The sequence below is a fragment of the Tigriopus californicus genome, chromosome 12 (assembly GCF_007210705.1).
Source record: "Tigriopus californicus strain San Diego chromosome 12, Tcal_SD_v2.1, whole genome shotgun sequence".
NCBI classification, from domain to species: Eukaryota; Metazoa; Arthropoda; class Copepoda; order Harpacticoida; family Harpacticidae; genus Tigriopus; species Tigriopus californicus.
In genome coordinates, this window is record NC_081451.1 from 5,522,099 (window position 1) to 5,543,565 (window position 21,467).

General features: G+C 39.1%; 2 protein-coding genes across 3 annotated transcripts in view; one reads left to right on the forward strand and one right to left on the reverse strand.

Annotated features, from left to right (window-relative positions):
- Nucleotides 1-2,098: 2,098 nt before the first annotated feature.
- LOC131891816 (uncharacterized) lies at nucleotides 2,099-12,311 on the reverse strand. The gene is made up of 14 exons (XM_059241486.1): nucleotides 12,157-12,311; nucleotides 10,747-10,971; nucleotides 10,003-10,144; nucleotides 8,315-8,496; nucleotides 5,317-5,460; nucleotides 4,990-5,247; nucleotides 4,265-4,514; nucleotides 3,850-3,999; nucleotides 3,624-3,780; nucleotides 3,452-3,550; nucleotides 3,261-3,385; nucleotides 3,052-3,179; nucleotides 2,884-2,981; nucleotides 2,099-2,471 (listed from the first exon to the last, which is right to left on the reverse strand). The coding sequence occupies exons 2-14, from the start codon at nucleotides 10,945-10,947 to the stop codon at nucleotides 2,348-2,350; spliced, it is 2,058 nt and encodes a 685-aa protein (XP_059097469.1). The 5' UTR covers nucleotides 10,948-10,971; nucleotides 12,157-12,311; the 3' UTR covers nucleotides 2,099-2,347.
- Nucleotides 12,312-18,573: 6,262 nt separating this feature from the next.
- Nucleotides 18,574-21,467, forward strand: part of LOC131891873 (acanthoscurrin-1-like) — a 6,858-nt gene continuing 3,964 nt past the window's right edge. Inside the window, exons 1-4 of one of the 2 annotated variants that reach the window (XR_009374484.1) lie at nucleotides 18,574-18,588; nucleotides 18,660-18,744; nucleotides 18,801-18,870; nucleotides 18,937-19,096. The gene's annotated coding sequence lies outside the window, so the exon portion shown is untranslated. Of the gene's footprint in view, nucleotides 18,589-18,648; nucleotides 18,745-18,800; nucleotides 18,871-18,936; nucleotides 19,097-21,467 lie in introns of those variants that run through there. The other variant, XM_059241550.1, reaches the window with a different exon arrangement.

Here is a 21,467-nt window from a genome sequence, read left to right on the forward strand (position 1 = left end):
GGCAGCCCTATTTGCAACCTCCTATGATTATCATGATTATTTATTTGGTCCCCAACAGTGGTGAATAATATTCAGGGGGATAATGCAGGCTATAAGCACTGCTGTATACTTGTGAAGGCATCCGTTAAACAAACTTAAGAAATGCATCACTATCAGTCATGTTTGTTTCTTAAGTCGTCTTGATCAATCAAGTCGCACATACTTAGCTGATGATCCGTTTGATCTTTTTTTCTGAATTGGTTGACTATTTTGTTTTTTTGCACAACTAAATCTCCTCAGCTTTCAAAGAAAAAAAAATCGGTGTTTGGTCAAAAGCAGTCCAAATGCACAAACACATTTTATGTGCACTTTGGAAAAGCAATTCAAAATTCACCAAACTATTTTTGTTCAAGACGTAAATTTAAAGGCTGCATAAGTAACCTAAAGCACTTTGCCTCTTTGTCTCAAGCTCCATGCACGCTGTAAGTGAGGAATACTGCTACAAATAATCATGATTTTTTAGAATAGAGTGATTGTGAAGAAATCACGTCGCCTCTTTACAGTTGCTTTTCTTTTGCATTTTTGTCTCTATCATGATTTTGCTTCTGATTCGGTTAAAAAAAAACACTTGCTCTTTTAGCCCTTACTGCTTAATTTTTCAATGGCTTTTTGCCATTTTGTTTGCTTTTTTGGACAGGCTTGGAAATTACTACTGACTTAATACCTTTAAGGTCCTTAGAACTCGTCAGTTCTGGCAGGGTACCCAAACTTAAAAGGGACCAGGACCGCACATTCAAAGTTCGATTTTAAAGAGTGTTTGCAAACACAGCTCAATCACAATGGAAATCATTAAAGAAAAGGTGCCAATCGGCTCTATATTTGTTGGAGGCTAGGTCAAGAAAGCTCACTCTCATATGCAACTAGCCAAATCTAATGGTGCGTCTACACGACAAATAATTCGGCAAATGATTAGCCATTTGACAAACATTGTTTGCCATTTCACAAGTATTTCACAAACATTTCTCGATTTGAACATGTTTCAAGTTTGTTTTTTGGACGACAGCAAATTGATCACTTGCAAGTTCATCTGATTAGAAATCTACATCAAAATATTTGTCAAACCGTTTTGATCGGGTAGTTTCACGTGTAGACGGCTCAGAGATGAATTGTTTGTCAAATACTAAATATTTCCGAAATTGTTAGGCAAACTTTGTGACAGAATGTTTCTCGTGTAGACGCACCATAACCTCTGTGTCAATCAAAAGTGACCCTTGAACATAATTCATACAATTAATACCTACTCTAAAACGGCATTAGATCATAACCAGGCTTTATTCCACTCAAAATCAATTGATATTCGGACATTTAGGCAAGGACTGGTACCAGCAAACAAACTTGCCTGCCAATGCCAGTGATGCAAAATTGGCGTTTCAAACTGGTTTTAAGGAAGGTGACCTTTCCTCATATAGCAATGTGAACGAAGGGTCAGCTTCTCAAAAACGTGTTTGAAGCCCCAAACTTGCATCACTGACTCTGGTACCAGCAAACAAACGAACCTGCCAGAGCTTGCCTAAACGTCCCCATAGTGTATGGTACACTGGACAAAGTATCATTTTAGATGCATAATCAAATGAGCTATGCGCCATTTTTCCCACGTTTACGCCTCTTTGGGCGCCACCTATTGGCGAAATGTTAATAATGTGATTTACAACCACCATGCAAAGGGAAGGCGATTCGATTCATCTATGTGCAAGATCTGCTTTGTTGCGAAAATGTGCAAAGCGGTAAATGAGTTGTTTCACTGTAACTGTCTCCTCAGAGGCAAAATGAACTGTTGACTGAACGGTCTGGCTAAATACATCCATATATATTCGTGTGTGCGTGATTTACCTGGTTGTTGCACGTCTCTTTGTACTTCAGGAAGTGCACTACTAATTCATTTACTGTTGGCCGATTTTTTTTTCATGTGTCCAAACTCTATCTACCTTTACTTTAGCGGTGTGGCTTTTGTCTAACACTTTAATTGATTTCCTATGTTCGATTTATGCCACGAACCGAGACACAGAGTCTGACAAATGATGGCAAGGTAGTGATAGATACGTGCACACTTTCTGGCGTTTTCATTTCAACTTTAATGCCAATTTGGATGTAGAGTATTTGTTTATTTTAAATGACGGAGTAGTAGTAACTAGACTTCTTGTACGATGGCAAATACTTGTGTCCCGCTCAATTTTGATTGAACCAAATCAAGATCGTACAATATACTCGTAGCATGTATGTATGTGTGTAGTATGTACAGTGGCGTCCAATTCGAGAGGCTGGTAGGCGTGTTCGTTGTCTCCGGTGGGGGTGTGGGACGTGGGCGCATTTACATGTCGTCGCCGAGTCCGTTGATCATTTTGGACACCTTGCGGGTGTTGGCCATTCGTATGCACTGAAGGTCGATCTTGACGTTGCTCTCGTCCAATCCTTCGTACATGCCATTCTCATGCCTGGAGAAGACAAAAAGACCGGGTCAAGTTCAATCATAGGTGGGCATTGGAGTGTGAAATATTAATTGCTGTCTACCTTCAGTTACTCATTATTTAAATAGAACCTAGCTTATACACAAATATTGAAAAGAACATCCCTTTCTCATTTCATGATTGCTATGAACGTGTTTCATTGACCTAAGAACAAAATAGATTAATGCTTTATGACGTAACGTATGAAGAACGAGGGATCTTTGAAAGAGCTAGATGGCGCAGCGGGCCATTTGTGAACATTTCTTTGTTTCGGCTGACGTCTACTTTTGCCCTCTAGCGGTAAAAAGTACGCGTTGAAACTGGCACATTCACACTTAGGTACGTAATTAGTAAAAGTTGTATCTGTATCTAAAATAGTGAAAACCTTGAAATAACTCACCAACTTTCACCTCCCTCTTCAAACTTGGGCGAAAATCCCACTTTGAATTCAGCTTGGAAAGGAACCTTAACCTTTGCACGATACATTACAATTTTGGCCTGGAAAAACGAAAATCGAGATTACATTACATCAAGTAGCCACAGGGCAATGCTATGATAATGAAATTACCCTGAATGTGCATTTGGGGGGCACAAGGGGCGGGAGCTTGAGGATCCGTGTCTTCTTGGCTTGGGTTGTGCTCTTGGTCTCGTCTTTGAACACAAATGTTGTATCTAGTTGCTGATGGAAGTCCTCCCCTGAAAGGCAGCAAATGTTGGTTTTGCGTCTCAAATTACAGCAGTAAGAAGTGATCGCTGAGAAAAAAATGGAGGACCTACCAGTAAACAGATTGGGCCCGTTTGCACCAATCTCAAACTCGACAGGTTCCGTGTTATTCACCGTAAACTCACACCCTCGAATCACGGAACCTCCAGATAGGTATTGCATCAGGTAAACTTCAAATCTAGCAATAGAATAAGTAAGCTTAGAGGAGATGACGAGAAGACTAGAAGTCAATATTAGGTATTACTGGTGAGTAACAGACGTCTCCAGATCAAAGGTAGGCAACCACGGAGCATCCAAGTAGTCATCACTCTCATTGGTAACATCCTCTGAGAAGAGGATCTCCCTGCGGTAAAAAAAAAAAATAACCAAGTGTATCCTTGACTTTACGCCCGTTACACAACTTCATCTTGACTCACTCTGAGGACGAAACTTCTTTTTTGGCCCAATCAAGGTTGATTCTCATCATCGGAGTTCTATAGTTCTGGCCACGGATTGGTCGGGCGGACCCGATCTGTGCAAACCAGGCTTTCATTGGGTTTACTTTAGAGGGTGGATCATTCCCCACGCTATCATCTGTAAATTTAAAAGGAACAAAAGGGTGAAGCATGGTGAGATGATGAGCAAAAGAGCGAGTGCACTTACTGGGAAATAGGTAGGAAATCTTGCCCTTGTAATTGGGTTCCGAATAAAGAGCCCATCCACCACTGGAGACTTTGGCGGTTGTACCCTTCTCGGCAAAATTGTACATAGAGAAATCCGGTTCATCACCAAACACGCGAACTGCGTAGTTAGCTATAATCAGAAACATATATTCCATTGTCATATGCGAAAACTGATCATTGTAACTTTGAACGATTTTTGTCTCTAATTCTGAAACACTCATTCCTTCTTGAATGAATTAAACTTCAAGGCTGCGTTCCAGTTGGGATTTAATGATATTTTTTAAAGTTTTGCTCTTATTTATCGATGTCTATTTGCGAAGCCGATTAGATAGACAAGTTTGGCCCCAAAGATATGATGCACCTATGTACGATAGATACCATTGAATGGCACTTACATTCCAAATCGTCGAAGATTCTGTCCTTGTAGTAAACGTTGTTGTCCTTGTCCACGGCCCACAGCGAGTTCTTGGCGAACTCAAACTGCTTGAAGATGATTTTGGACTCCTTGTCTTGTTCAATGCGGATCCAATGAGTTCCTTCATTGAAGGAAGTCATGGATTTGCCGTCTTTCTCCCCAACATTGGCACGGTAATACATATCGCGATTCGCAGCCAGGGCAATCACGCCCTCAGGTCCGGAGTAAATCTAGAATTGAAGAAGAGTACATCGATTTGAAAAGGTTTCAGTAGTTTATTCGAAATTTGGGTTCTGGTGTTTAATCGAATGCTCAACTGAATGAAGGTGTGAATCATAACACCTCATTGTGCTCGTTGCTCGCACTTCATTATATTTATATCGATACTATTTTAACGATATACTTTAAATGTGCGAGAAGTGGGCACCCTGAATTAATCAATTTTTTCGTCAACAATTTTGTAGCCCGTCCAAAAAAAAAAAATATCAAGGAATAACCAATTTCTCGTCCCACTAATAATTGAATACAGTCAAAGAATCTGCTTAGATGTTAAGAATTGGTTCCAAATGTTTCAAATGATTAGAAATTCCTAATAGTATGTGTTTTCATATCCAAAATCATTATTTCTTTTAAAATGGCCGAAATTGAAGAAAACAATAAGCCAACAAGGGGAGACCATGACATCATCGCAAACATACTGAATACCTGTTGAAACCGGCCATCAATCCTCATCCAACCAGTTCCGTCCGTCTCAGGGTCGCCATAAGTGTTCAATCGGAACCAGACCTGGTAATCCGAGTTCACACCCCAGACACCGCATTTCCCCACCGAGATCTGCTTGAGGTTACCAGACACCATCTTCCAACCGGTTCCAAGGGCGAACTGGTTATTGGCCCCCTTGCGGTACCAAATCTTGTCCTTCTCGTCAATGGCCCACACGTGACCTTCACTGCTGACAGACACCTAAAACCATTCGAACTAGCTTCATGTCGCTTTACTTTGTTATTACACGTAAAGCAGTGAGATTCTTACATGTTTCATTGGTTCTCCATCGACGGTAGCCCATTCCTTGCCACAGGGTGAGTCAGCACCAATTCCAATTCTGGCGTTGACCACGCCATCAGCCTTCACACCCCATACGCTAGTGGTTCCAACTGATATCTGTTTTGCCGAACCCTGGAGGAAAAACAATGGAATACATAATTCATAATGATATGTAACCCCATCACATTAAAAAGGGATAGCCTAGTCCAAAGCGCTCCGTCAAAAGGGTCACGCTGGGGATGGATTTAAACTTGCTAAGAAGAGAATGATAATCGTAAATAGGGGCACTCATTGAAATCAGAAGACCAACAATGGAAACAAGTTTGTTTTGTTTGGCATTTTCTAATATAACACATAGTTAAGAATTGAAGGCCACAGCTCATTCAACCCTCCATTATGAGGATATTGCACTAAAATAATCATTGCAACAGTCAGTTACTCTAAAATTGTGATTGACATTTGTTTAAAAGTATATTTGCGAAAATATCATCTTGAATTGTTGTAGCGTTGGGAAATTTTGGCTGAACTATGGATAAGATTCGTGTGGGTCGTTTTGACCGTTTTTGAGCCCTTAAGCATCATAAAACCCCAAATCTGTGTGAAAGGTTTTCCCCAACAAAATCAAGAGATCAAAATGACGCAATGTAGACAAAACATGGTCACTAATAGTTTCATCGTACGTTAGAACAGATCCTAGACATTCGAAATTAACAAAGTACAGATAATAATTTCAATTTTTTAGCTTTCAAGCCCATTTTGACACTTGAAAACCTGCACACTCCCTGCACATTTAAATGTTATTGTTCTCTCCTTTATTCTTGAGACTATGAGTCTTTTGTCGAATACAATTAGTAGAGTACTTGAGACCTTGAATTCATCCCTGTAAAGAATGTCAAGGCGTAGAAAATGGCTTGTTTTATTTCACAAGTAGAAACAGTCATAAGGAAATGTAGCATTGCAAGGCTGTCTTGAAGAGTAATGAGCATCATCAATTACAGCATTTTCGTCACTAAATGCATAAACAATTGGCTGAAACAACATTTTGGGAGACTCTTTGCCTTACATTCATTTTTGCAACCTTCGAAACGGTCTATCAGCAAAAAGATCAAGTTCGTTTATGTTCCCCACTGATATGTTTTTGTCAAGAAGCACTTTCCTTCGAAAAAATGTGAAATGTCTAGTGAAAAATGCTACCTTTTTTGAAGTCGGATTGTGCGAATTAACAACTCAATTTTGACGTACTATTTGGGCACGTGGATTAAGAGCATTTCAAAATTGGGAGCAGCCAAGACATTCAGAAAAAAATAGAATATGAGGTGTAAGCCAGCAAAAAAAGTGGCTCAAAGAATTGACGAGTCAAAGGTTCGAGTTAGTTTTATTTACCTAAATCAAAATCAGTCCACTTATATCTATATCAGGGCTATGTTGTAAATTCATTGGAATGGCTCGTAAGACTCGAATCTTGGCGAGTCATTTCCAAATGATTCAAGTTTTGATGAGTCATCATTGTTTTGCCCAACACTTAGAATCAATTTATTGCGTATTTCTAGATCAAATTGGAAGACATGCTTGCCACAATATCATTTCCTTAATTCAGATTCCGGATTTTTGTCGGGACAAGGTCCCTCCATGAGGTTTTTTTTGAATGATGAATTATATTTTCAACAATATGGTACAGTAAAAATCGGATATAAGAGCAGCCGTGGGGCCGTGGTTCTCTTGGCAGAAGCCATTATGAATAACTGTTTTCTTTTATGAGAAAGCGGCTGAAAACTTGCTTTTATAAAATGGCTTAACCAGTTTCCATCGAAAACTTCATTGTGGAGCGCGGGAAATAAGAAAAAAATATTTTGCCGCCTTCAATTCTGCTCTTATATCCGANAAATGGCTTAACCAGTTTCCATCGAAAACTTCATTGTGGAGCGCGGGAAATAAGAAAAAAATATTTTGCCGCCTTCAATTCTGCTCTTATATCCGATGTGGCCCAAAATTTTGTGCTCTTATTTCCGATGCTAATTTACTATACTTTACCATATAATTTGATTTGGGGATTCATAATCCTACTCTTATATCCGATTTTTACTTCACTTCTTAAATTTACCATAAAAGAGACCCGAAATTGTCATCATCACATTGTTGGTGAAATGTTTTTCTTTAGTCAGTGAGACTTTGACAAGGCACTTTTTAAAATCAGAAGACCAAAAAGAGCAAGTCTGTTTTTTGTTAAAACTCATGTTTAATACAAGAAAGCTTGAAATATACTTTTAAAACATTTTGAAGTATCTCAGGCCATACAAAATTACTTTTACTTCGGGCGTTTAGACGCATAATTCTAAAATCTTAGAATGATTTATTTGTCCAGTGATTACCGCTCGACATACGTCACTTTCAAAGGTACTAATCTATAAACAGGTTAGTGTGTTTGATTGCCCTGTTCATCAATAATACCACTTTCAATTTTTGCTTCCTTGATGTAATATGACCAAAGGATCAAATGTTCAAAAAGTGCCCAAATTTCGGTTTTTTTCCAACCTGTTTCAGTACGTCTTCTCCACAACCGCTCAACTTTTATACTACCATTACCAACTTTCCATAAGTCAACTACAAAGGTGAACATAGATACAAAAACGTGTATTAAAAAATGGGTAGGCCTAAATATCAGTTCCAGTTATACGATTTGCGAAAAAAAATTCAAACCCTTTTTGGTACAGAAAATTCGACACCGGTCAAAAGACTTGTGAGCCTCGAGTCATTTTTCGGACTCGTTTACAGTCCTAACACGAACTTGTCTCTAATGAATATCCGGAAGCAGTTTTTAAGCCAAAGTAAGACAATTTTTTATCCAAATTTCTCATCAACCCTAAATTCATCAATTCTAATTCTGTGGTGGATTTTTCATCCTGAACTGCTAGGAATTCCATTCCCAGTGGGGTAAGGAGGTCCACAAAGAAATATTCTCACAAAAAAGTGAAGCACTTGCAACTACCTGCATCTTCATCCAGACCGAGCCTTGATCCGAATCGGCCTCGGTTTTTCCGCCGGGCTTTCCATCTGCGGTTCGCACCCACAACGAGTCGTCCTTGGCTCTTACGCCCCAAATCCCGGCCTTGCCCACGGACACCCACTTCATTGTGGTGGGGTCCTCGATTTTCTCCCACTCATAGGTGCCTGTGTGGGTGGAATAGAAAATATAACAGTATATTGGATTGGCTAGTCATCATAAAAGTCGGTGAGGCCTGACGATAAATCTTGGATGGGGCAGGGGGACCGACTGGCCTTGATGTCAATTCGTCTGAAATATGGCCTCGTTACCTGAACGATCTCAACGCGAGCAGTTAATTGACATTTATGGAAATCTAAATCAATTCAGGTTCACAGCCGCATTCTTGCCACGTGAACGGAAGCCAAAGCTGGGCTTGAGACAAAGTATGTTTGTGTGCCAAATGAAGGTCCAAGTTTGGCACAGAAAAATCTGGCAACATAGGCATTTGACAATGGGGATCGTGTGTTCTCAATAGTCCTAGCAAGTCTGCTTTTGCGTATGATCATATCAAAATAATGGAAATCTTGGAACAAGGCCAGTTCCACGAGTGCTTGATATCGTGGATCATGTTTTGATAGTGGAACACGATGATGGACGAATGAAACGTATTTGAAAGAAAGGCATATTTGAGACCAACAAAGGGTGTTGATTTCTCTCCCAAGAGAGAAAGTACACACCTTTTTTGAAGATCTCCCTTGGGACCACGTGGATCAAATTTGGAGCATGTTCAAAATTTGCTTCGATTGGACGGTGCATTCATATGAGGTGCATTCTGAAGCTCACATGATTGATTTGTGGCCTCAGGATGCTATCTGTCGCATCTTCTTAAAGCGGAAATCTGGCCTTTCCTTGAGAAGACTTGGGAGCAGGAAAAAGCGGGATCTTTTTCAAAAGCCGAGGACGCCCCTGTGTGCTCCCTTGAGACCCCCAATTTCTCATTACAAGCTCAGATGTGTGTGTCGGTGTTTATCCTCGTCAAAGCCTTGAAGGTCGTTCTAACGATCTGTTTAATACGTTCGAGGTTTCTTCAATTGAACTTGTCACAAAATGTCAGGAACGCATGGAACACTAAGGTGCAAATACTTTTGTCATTTTTGCTTTTCTTGAAGTGGGACAGAAATGACAAATCTCGAAGCGCTATTAACGTGTTCAATGCTATGTACTCTTGGGTGCTTCATGTTCCACTTCGAATGACTTTAATCCACGTCCACACTCGTGAATTCCACAATAGTCATGACTTTATTGGGAAATACCTCGCATTCCAAAGTTTGATTCCTTCAAAAATCTAGCCGATTTCTTGTTTTCACGTGTCGAGAAAAACAAAGACAAAAATGTTCCACTCTTGATCCCTAGGATTTGCGTGCAAAGCCATGCAGGCAATTTTGACCTCCCGACAAAAGATCTGGAGGAATAGATTTCCAGCCAAACAACTAAGACGGCTGGGATCGAAATGAAATTAGTGTCTTTTTTCTCGCACTCAGGCATAACGCATCTGTCTTATCACGACAATGAAAAGATCGCCTCCCTTGGGAGGGCGAGAAACAGAGCCCGAGCAAGCAAACATTAAATGAGGTTACATCTCAAGGTCTGAGCCGGATGGCGAGGCCGTGTTTGTCAATGAAGGCACTTACCCGAGAAGCGACTCGGACTGAACAGACTGATTTCCGGGGATCCCAAATCATCCAAAAGCTGCTTGGCGGATCCGCTCTTCTTCAAGTCGCACATGAACTCGATCACTTTGTAGCGGCCTTCTTCAAAGAACGCAGGGACACCCTGAAAACAAATGAACGAGGTTTATCATTAGACCTTGACAAGGCCTATGAGAATTTGAAACTGTCATTAGTGCTGAAAATGATCTTTTGACACCACAGCTTTGGGAGCGTTCTTCAAGGACTAACCTCATCATCCCCAAGAGACCTATTGTACATTTGTCTGTAACATGAATCTTTGGCCACTTTCAAGCCAATTAGAAGTCGTAACTCATGAGGATTTTTGCTTTTGCTCTTTGCCTAACCATAAATGAAATTGACTCGGTGATAAAAATGAGGAATTCATCTTTTAAAAAATTAAAATTCATATAAAAAAAAAAATAACATTCATATCTTAAAAAAATTAACATTCATATTTTAAAATTTCAAGGACGAACAACTACAGAAATTGATTCTCAACGGACGTTAATATCGGTATTTGGTATCTCCTGAACTGTAATAACTCTTTAGTATTCGTACACCGGGCGAGCTAAATATGCTTTTGATTATATAACTTTTGCAAGCGGTTGAAGATCCAAATTTCTTGTTTTATTTTTACACTGGACTCCGAATGGCTCGGTTGGAAATGCAAGTAAATTCCAGTGGTCCATGCTATCTATAGCTTACCCAGAAGCCCGGTTCCTCGTATAAGACCCACGGGTTGCCTTGGACAATCACGGATCGGATGCGGTCATGCGGCCAGAGCTTTTGAATCTGCATGTTGCTGTCCTCGATCTCCAAAGAGGCTCCTTCGAAATCCTCATGGGTGAACAGCGTGATCTTGCCCTTCCCCGAGGTTCCACCTCGCAATTGGGACATTCGATTCATGGTGAAAGCTCGTATTCCAGCACCCTAAGAGAATACAAAGAAAAGAAATCAGATATGAATGACATTCTTAATTGGCACCTTGGGTTTTTAATGTCTAGCCCCGTATTCCAGTCGTTTATCGCAGTACAGTACAAAGTAGTCAGCGCTTTGTTCCCAACTGTTTTTGTCATGGTTTCTCTTCATGCATAACGGAATGGGCTAACACGTTGTCAAAATAGGATATCAAGACCTCCGGATGACACGAGGCACATGTTGAGTGTCATTTAGAAGAAACGTCACTTTGTATGTACGCTCGAGCAATTCAAAATCACGTGGCCAAGGGGGGAACAAGAAGCGCAAATATTTGCTTGACGGCACCTCATTCTCAATTAGTTTTTCGTGCAAATCCCAAGTCTTGAAATATGTGTAGGGCATCTTTTGATCATCGTTACGCCTTTTTGCTTCTCCATGCACCCAGCACCCACTCAGACTCTTAAAGCGCTACATAGGTGTGCAATCCATGAGTAAAGCGCTTCATCCCCCTTTTCAGGCGCAAAACCATTGAGTGGTGTGAGCTGATCGCTCGACATTTTCGGTTCGTCTCGTTAACAAGATAAAATTTTGCCCCCTTGGAACATTCCATTGCAAATCTGGACAAGAATGTTTATGGACTTTCTGGCAATGTACTGTGGTACAGAGTCCTGAAGGTTTAGGTCTACCTGAGCTGCCAATCCATCAGCTCATTGCTCATATGATCTTGTTCCATTGAGAGAGTCTTTGCAAAGGCTCAAGGTGTCAGGTGACCTCACTCAGGATTCGTTCATGCTTTGCAAATTTCCCAAGCCATTCGGAAATGTTTCACATAATTTAGTAAAACGGCTGGAAGGCATTTTAAAGACCTCATGGCAAAATAATTTGACACGGGTTCAAGGGCGATCTTTTGAAATCCAAGTGAAACGTTGAAGCTACGCTCAAGGATACAGATCTTTCAGTAAATTGGAAAAGGCAGTTTATTACCCCACTATATTTTGTGATGCAACGTAAGTGACTCTTGATGATGTGAAGGTAAATTCTTTCTCCGAATGCATTGCATTCTGTCCATCACCCTTGGGAGTGAGGAGTGAACATAGGGGGAATAGAGTCCGGGTGAGATCGAACGAGGGCTAGCAAGTGTCAAGCCAAATATACGGTAATTAGCCTCGTTTACTGAGTTTCCGGTGAGCTACTTACCCTATTTAGCACGGAACTTGACTTGCTGACTTGTGAATTGACCAAGAGGTGTCACGGACAATGTTCAATTTCTCAACTCTGTTGACCCAAGAGTCAAGTTCAATTGGATGGTTAACCACAACTGATGTCAACTTTTTTGAGGAAACGCTCTTGAGACCCTCGATTCCCTTCACTTTGTTCTGGCCAAGAACAATGGAGACACTGTGCACAAAGTTGAACAATGGGATTGGTCAAAGCACTGAAAAGTTTGGGTTTGAAATCGGCATGATCTCCTTTAATTTAAAAAAACCGATTCAATGTATTTTTGTTATTAATCTGTATGCTATTTACTTTTACTCTTTTTTAACACATGTTACTTTTACTCTTTTTTAACACATGTTACTTTTCAAATTTTTTTTTAATGGCTAAACTCATCATAATGTCGTTTCTTTTTCTTTGGATTCTTCTCTTTATTATTTTGGGCGTTAAGAAGGGTCAGGAGAATGGGACTCACCCAGTTGGCAAACCAATCATCATATTAACATTTACAAATTCCCATATCCAATGAGCAGTTTCATGTCCAGGTTCTCCATCTAAAAGTTCCTTTGATAATTTTCAAGGACGCCTTTCCTTTCAAACTTCAGAAAACAATCTTTATTCCCTTTGCATCCAATTTGCCAGTTAGTTTCTAACCCATTTCCACTTGTTATTGGACCATACATTTATTGAATGATTTAAGTTGTCTGAGGACTCATCGCCATATTTAGCCTAATTTTTAAAATAGTGAATGTAATATTAACAAAATGCAAATCATCAGAATAAAAAAAACCGCTCTTCCTTATTTGCAAAAGTAAGAAACTTTCAAATAGCAAAAGTAAGTCCAAATTTGCTTTTCGTGCTTTAAAGTTTTCTTTGTGTATGTTAATTGATAAAAATGCGGCTTTTAAAAAAAAAAGTACATTGTTAGTTGAACAAATCACCTGGAACTGTAATTCAATCTCTAACCAAAGAGCCAATCAGCCTCAATATCCTTTAATCTTAGCCCTCATAGATTACAGTATTACTCAAAATTCAACTCCGATGTCTTTCATATCTGTGGTGTAGTACCGGTATTAGACTGTATTTATTCCGAGAAGCATGTCTCATTCGATATATATCAGTGGTACATTAATGTCAATTCAATTTTGTTCGCACATGGCGATTTGGGGCCCATTCTGGAATCAAGGTTTGCCATTTGAGGCAAATATCCTCTAGAGAAGCAGGGTTTGGGTGGGTGTGGAGACCTGGGATCGAACTCATGAACCCAAGGTCAACTCGGTCACGCATTAGTCAAATGGGCTACAATCATCTCCCTTTTATTGGGATGAAATCAGTTCAAACCTGTACTTCTATTTCCTATTCAGCCTCACATCTACCCAACCGTTGTGTGCCAAAATCTAACACATGTTTTGATCCCAACCCTATCCGGTATTCATAATTCAACTCTGTTATATTGTGTCTCTCCTCGTGGAACCAAATCGGTGTGTGTTCCTTCTCTCGTGTTTTGTTGGCCCAGGTCAATCCTGCTGCTTACCAGGAAGGCAACAAAAACTCCCATAGATGTCAATCCGGCGCTAGATTGCCCCCTTCCTCCGCAGTCGCCTTATCCGCTCTCCAGACAATAATCCAATCTAGCCCTGACCTCGTCCATGGCTCATGAATCTGTCCCACTCCACCTTGGGAAACAGTGGAGCGAATTTTGATAAGCAAGTGCAAGAAGGCGGGTCTGTGTGTGTGTCCACATATGTACGAGCTCATATGAGTGCTCATCAGCTCACCTGCAGGGGACGGTCACAAAAGCAGCCTTGATCACTCTCAGTTCGAATGGCCTTCAATGTCCACAAACAGAATCTCATCCATAGCATCAATGCGAGACAGATGAATGGGCCCAGGTACGAAGCGGATCCAGTTGATCATAATCGTAGGGGAAAATACTTTTGTCTAACGCATAGATCATCCGATGATGAGATACGAGATACATCTGCCAAAGTACACGGGGACTGGTTTGCTCTGGGATGAAGATTGAGTGACGGATTATTTTCAGGTTTGCAGGTTTCTGGTCGATTTACCTTGTTATAAGCTTGCTTAGTCGCGCAAAAACAAGTCTAAGAACGTTTTTTTCTCCTGGTAATATTGACATTACACAATATTTCACTCTATCCAACACTCGGGATTTTAATTTCAAAATGAGGTTCGACTGTTCTCTTTTAGAGGGCGATTAAATTCTTATGAATGGGTTCTAATTAATGTTATGACACTGGATTTCGATTGTAAAGCTCGATAATCTTCTTGACTTTGAGCAGATTCTCTTGTTCATTGAATGCTCCACAAATATTCGATTTTGATGGCCGACGATCTCGTGATGGGCATCAAAAAGAAACGACATTCCACATTCTTGATACTCGTTGGGAATCAATGTCAAGTGAGTAACACGACAAATGGGCTGCATTCTCCCATAAATATCTCCAGACCTGGGGTAAAAAGTCTTCACAAATGTAGTCTCATATCCTTTTGATACACAAAATACATCATTTTCAGAACGAACTGGGCGCAGTAAGCAACAAAAAGAGCCGTACAATTGTCATTAATTCATGTTCAGAGGGCAAGGACACGCTTTTAGAAGAATTCCAGGGTTTCGAAAGCAATCATGAGCTCTAAAGTTCTAGTTGTAAGAGAGAACCATAACTTTAGAAAAAATGTGTTTTTTTTTAATGATAATAATACCTTTATTGCGACTCTTAGTAATGTCATAGCGTAAAAATATAAAGGGAAGATGGTGTATAAACATTATACAGGCTGTAAAGTGTATAAGAAGAAAAATGTCAAAGATGGTAAAAGCAATGAAATAGTTGACTAGAAAGTGATGTCACAGTGAATTTGACTAGAATTGGTTTAGTGCACATGAAAAAAGTGAAAAGGGTGAGAGCAGACAGTGCAGACACAGTTAGGTAAAGGTAAGTGATGAAATTCTTAGTTATTGCGGAGAAGAGGATGGGCCAGATTGAACAGATCTTATGTCAGCTCCTGTTGTTGATGGCATTTGGCCGGGAGCCGAACAAAGGTGCCTGACCACCAATACTCCAAAGATAGTGATGGAATCAACCACAATTTTCTCCTTCATGAGCTCCGCATAGTTTACATATAAGTTGGTTATAAATCCAAAGGAAAAAATATAGGGTGGCAACTTATTTATGAGCTATCAATAAACAAGTTGCAATTTGACATAATCCTTCGTTCACGACAATATTGGTACTAACGTCTGTTGAGCAACAATTTACCCTTGTCAGAGATGAGTTCAAATACATGAGATGGAAACGAATCTCTAAAACACTTCTGAAGCAAATGCCAATTCCCTGTTATATGGACTTAAGATGTCTTTGAATATATCATGATTAGAGGGGGAGAAAATAGTTGGTCCTCTTAGGCAAAATGTCTTCTTTTTCATCTCAAAATGGCGCCAAATGATATCAATTTTCCTCCTTAAATTGCAAAATTTAACTTTATATTTTGCATATATTAACATCAAAAGCTCTCATTTATGCATTTCTAGAAAAATAAATTCAGCTCTGGAAGCACAAGCTGTGGTCAAAGGTTATGAAGCAAGGATTAAGCAAATTAACTTTAAAGTAATGATTTAGCAATTCACATAGTTTACTTTTAAGTCAATGGTCCTCATCACTGGTCCCTTGGAACCTAAAACAAATATTGATTCCAATTTAAGAATAGCTTGCACAATCAACAATGGGCGAGCTGGGAACATTACATGCCACTAAGTTTACAGCTTAGCCTAGAATTTACAGCTTTGACATGTCGTGGAAGAAATATTAGAATATGAACAAATTGAAAAGATAGCGAATATTCGTTCAATTATGTTTGGCCCCTTTTATACTGCACTATTAATTAAAAGATCGATTTTTTTTCTTATCGGCTCATGAATTGACAAAACCCTTGCTTTTTACTGTGCAGGATTTAGTTGCCATATTGCTAATTTTCTTTTCAGACAACCATTGCTTGATAATCTCATCTAAAATGGACACCTTTGGCATATGTTAAAAAATCAGCGGCCTCTTGTTTATGACTGACTTGAAGGAAATAACAATAAGTATTGGCTAGGATCAGCTGCAATGTAGCATCTTCCATGCATTTCCACAGACCTCTGCATTATCACATAAAACTCCAAATGAGTAAAAACATTACTATCTTTTCCAAAAGAGCAAAAATCTATCAAAACAATTTTTTCTCCGCCTCTGATTATTACATCTAGTCCTTAGCTTTAGCTCTAGTTTGAATTAAAAAAATTACAAATGTATTCAATTTCCACTTGATCCCCACAAGTCACCTCTCTTTTATGATAGTTTTCTAGATGCCCTGCTCAGTGAAAGAAGTACAATAGATAAAGCGATTTGGCTTAGCATTGAGATTCTTCGCCGCTTTTTCCAAGTGGGTAATTCGGGCGTCAAACTGCCGTTGCTCTTCTCGATTTTCGTACGTTAAGTTGGAACTGAGGAACAAAATGGAGCAAGTAAGCTGGGTAAACTAAGAGTCATGGATCCCTGATCCCCTAGGGAGATAAGTACGAGCACATTTTTGGGCAATCTGGATTTGATTAGAAGCGCTAGACGGAGACAGATACTAGGGAAATAAAATTTGACACAGGAGAAGCAGCTATTTTGCATTGAGGAAAAAAAGGTGATGAATCAATTTTGTTCCAGTTCCATCTCACTTGAAAGTCTTGAAAGGACTGGATACTTTCTAGAGCACGATAAGTCAACCGTTTTTTAATCGAGGTCCAAATCCTCGTGAAACGCACTGCATCAAAAATGTTAAGAGCTCATTGTGTTGTCAAAAAGACTTGGCAAGACAAGATATGAGTTTTCTCAAATTTAGTTTGTTTACAAGTTACGATCTTCAGACAAATCCTATTACGTTAACGTGGACGAGAGTTCCTCAATTTTTGTCTAAGTGCTAAGGTTTGGGTTAATTTTACAGTCGGAAAGTCGAGGAAAAAAACCTAACTTCTCTAAAAACGGTCGAAGTAGCCTAAGATTCAAATAAACCGCAATAAGCTATCTTTCTGATCTCAGATAATAAAAAACTGATCTCTTACTCACCATAATCAATCCAAAATGGCCATCAGTCGAAAATGGACCTTTCAATTCCACAGGATGGGAGTTTTTTAACTCTCCAAATTCAATACTTTTGTCATCGTTTGAATTTCATAATTCGACGACGAAAACTGGCTTCCATTGCTCAAGAAATGCTGCCAACTTAGAATAGGGCCAAACGTTTTAGACCGTTTAAATGATCGTCCAAAGCTTGATTCCTTCTTCTGTTTGCTGTGTTACATACTACCGAAAAAACACTTATCAAAGCCTATGAATGTGGAGATGATTCAAAACAAAGGCTATAAATTCTTAGATTTAAACCCGTCCAAACCTGTTCCACTAAATGTCACTTTCCAGACTCGCCAGTTCAATGCCTATTAGACTTGTGCTTGTTATGCACTGATGTCAACCCGGCCAATCCGTGAAAAAAGTAGCTCCTGACTACGCAATTCATAGACAATATTTTTCCCATCAAGACTTTATGGTTGGTTATGTCCTGGCATCTCATCCGATTAATGTGAATGCGCTACGGTTTTCTTACATCTGTGGATATTGCAGAGGCAAAGTTGGGCACTCTCTCGCGTTTAAAGTACCCATGTTATCCTAAAAAATTCAGTGAATGTGTAATTAGCCAAGAAAATTCTTCCACTTAATTCCCTGCTCCATAAATGGGGTTTTGGGTGTTGTCAAGAAAGTCGAGTAAACTGGATTAGAAAATCAAGAAAGATATTTATCAAAGCATTCTGAACTTTTAAATGATTTTGAGATATGACATGTTTCAGACATCTCCATATATATTCTGCACGCTCTGTACTGTAGGTATTTCTAACAGAGTGCCACGTTGAATAGTCCCTATCACGCTTTATTTTCGATACAGCCACATTTTTAAGGACCGTCCAAAATTGGAGACAAATGCGGCGAATACAATGTTATCTTTTATTTATTAAATCCAAGTTTTTGAATGACAAAAAGAAATGAATTAGATTCAGGTTTCGCCATCCTACTACCTTTAAAAGTTTAACTTTGTGTACTGGTGTTTGTAGGAATTCAGAAACTCAATAGGACTAACAAAATGTTCTTAAATGTTTGTTTGATCAATCTAAAATAAGTTTCTTATCCTTTTTTTAATTATGACAATTTGCGTCCTAAGTTTAAAAGGCAACTTATTTAAAGACCTTGCCCACTTATGATTGTGTGTAATTTTAGCAGAAGATATATAAACTGATTATGAAAAACCGATCGCACAATAACAAGTCTACAGTTGCTATTATCCAACCATCCTTCAGAACGAAAAAATTCCAAGAAGCAGGTATGTTCGCTTTTTTCCATTCTCAACATGTTTCACCATAGGTATTTACCATTCTTTTTTTTGCCAAGAAGAGTAGTTGTTTAAATAAAAGATCGTAAAAAGGCTCCAGATTTTCGCAGTCAACATACAATTTTCACCATGAAAGGAGCTATCAAGGTAACCATTCCCGACTGAGGTCGTCTGCTAAAAAGTGATAAGTTCCGTGATTTCAGTTTGCGTTAATTCTTGCCCTGATCTTGACTCTGTGGGCACAATGTTCTACGGCTGAAGAGAAGTCTCTTAGTAAGTTCAAAGTGTGAAAAAACATTAGCGTCACGATAAAGCTTTCAACGATGTTTTTCCATCTAGGCCGAGAGAAACGTCAATTTGGATTTGGCGGATTTGGAGGCTTCAGACCAGGCTTCAGACGAGGCTATAGACGAGGCTTCAGACGAGGTAGATTTAGTCGACGGCGATTTCTTGGAGGTGGATTTGGAAGGGGAAGGTTTGGTGGTGGAAAATTTGGGAGGTAAGAAATTCTTTTTTACAGTGCATATACGTTATTCCGATCTCGTACAGTAGGCACTTTGTTTTGGGGTTGACCATAGGCTTGCAAACAGAAGGACGATTTGAGAAACATACTTCTTGTTAGGGTAATTGGGAACTTGAGTCGGGAAAGCACCCTACAATATGCATATGTTTACTTAAAACATAACAGAGCTTAGGTAGTCAGAAGGGATAGATAACTCCTGGAAAGCACTTCAATAGAGGGTCGCATTTATTCTGAGATGGACCGCAGTTAAATCAATGGGTTGAAGTCAAACGTCTTGCTACGCAATTGGGTCCTGAGTCATTGCCAATTTTTGGGAGGTCACTGGTCTATTTTTCAAAACAGTGAAGGCAATAGCAAACCAAAATGAAACTCGTAGTATTAGATAGATGTTTTTCCTACGGTTTGGAAGAAACATTTGTAGAAATACGAAACTTAATAGTAGCCCCAAAATAGCTTTTTCAGGCTTCAGAGTATTTTTATCTATTTAAATAAGTGAAAATGTGGCACTTTATGAAAATTACAACGTTAGATGAAAAGTTTCTTTCAAGGATGAATGACTTGGAACTGTAATAGAGCTATTGGGCGACCAAAAGTTCAAGTGACTTGACAAAAACAGCAGGCCATGACGTTTTCTTCTCCTGCTTCAATGTCCCAAAACGAAACATAACTTACAGAGGGCGCTTTTTGACTCAGCCTCCACCAAATATAGGGCTGATTGGGCCGATTCCTCTTTACAGAACTATAATGCGTTTCAGTTATCTTTGGCTAACTCTATCAGTCTTATGTTTAGTTTAGTGACGTAGGTAACATAATGACCGGAAAAGAAATTGCTTTCTTGGCGTGTTACGAGCAGTTTATTAAACACTCTATAGCGAGTTAACACGACGAGTTCACCGAAGAGAATGAGGTGGCATGCTGGTCAGCTCAAACAGCTTAGACAGACACCACAACTCTACCATCCCTCTTCTCCATTTCAATTGGGATGTCTGACGTTAGAAATAAGGGTTAAGCACACTTTACTGAGGGTTAGTGGTGTGCATTGATATTTTTGCGACAAGATCATTACGTTACTTTATGAACTTTACTTGGAGAGATTAATCATATTTTTAGCCATATTTTGTATCATTGATATATTTGTGCCTTTCTTGAATGCCAACAACCTGGAGCATTTTTTTGCCATGATCAAACTAGTCACTATTACAATTTAGCACCTCAATTTATAGAGGTATGTTTCAGTATATTTCAGCAACACATTTATCGTATATGTCATTACTTTTCTCAAATTTACTATGCAATGGGATGTAAAGCTATCAGAATCCTTCAGCGTGAGGATTATGTTTTGATCATATATGCCTGTTTTCTTTTTAGCTTTTACTAAAAGATGACACAATCGAATTGAACGCCGTGATCTGCAGTCCCATGTGTAATCATTTTACTTGTATTCACCGAAAAGAAGCGAAAACCCATTATTGCTCAATAAAACCGTTGCATCATTAACCTCCTTTATGTATTTGATCTGTTTGTCGTTATTCTAAATTTCGCTGCAATTTTTTGTGTAGGATGATTGAGAAATGGAATACTTTTCTATTGTTCGACACATTTCAACAATCCAGACCTAAGTGTAGTATGCTTTTGTCAATAATTGGAGTGGAAGGGAATGTGCAAGAACTTTTCAAAAAAAACAAGCGCTTAAAATAGATTTCAAAGTACCAAAACTAGGGATTCAAAGACAAAAGCTTTTGTAGCCTTATTTTTGACATTTACTAACATATCTTATAATGCATAATATGAAACATGACTGGTAGTTATTTCCAAGAAGTATGTCATACTTCAGAGCCACTGTGCAGAAAAGTTTCTTTTCACAATATATTGTAAATTAGGAGAAATAGGTCTTTGCAAGCAAAGACTATTCGCCTTTATAACGTTGAAATGAAAATTGCAGTTTTCCCTCATTGTTACCCATTGTTGAATGAGACTTGATTTATGGGCTACACGTTGCACATAGTTGAAAATCAGGATCTTATTAGACCAAGATGAAAGAGATGTATGAGGCACAGCTTTGAACTCGGAACTCTGAATATGTTCCAAAAGGTAGGACACGGACAAGAATTCCAAAATATAGGAAGACTTTTTTTAAAAAAAGTTGAAAACTAGCAAAAAGACTTCATAACATTGAATCCAGTAGCGTTGGCCCGTGTAAAAAAACAACAACTTGAACTTGATTCAGGGTAAGATTAAGGCCTCAATAGAAAATGACCCTTAAAAACAGAGAGTAGACTGGTTCAGGAGGTCAGGTCGAATCCGGAGGCTTTTTTCTCTTATGCGAACTCTAAGAGAAAGATGAAGC

Coding starts and splice junctions, on each gene's coding strand:
- LOC131891816 (XM_059241486.1), bottom strand. CDS start 10,947: ATGAATCGAATGTCCCAATTGCGAGGTGGAACCTCGGGGAAGGGCAAG. Junction 4,515..4,989: donor TTGATGGCCGGTTTCAACAG/GTATTCAGTATG, acceptor CTTCAATTCTAG/ATTTACTCCGGACCTGAGGG. Junction 4,000..4,264: donor AATCTTCGACGATTTGGAAT/GTAAGTGCCATT, acceptor TTCTGATTATAG/CTAACTACGCAGTTCGCGTG.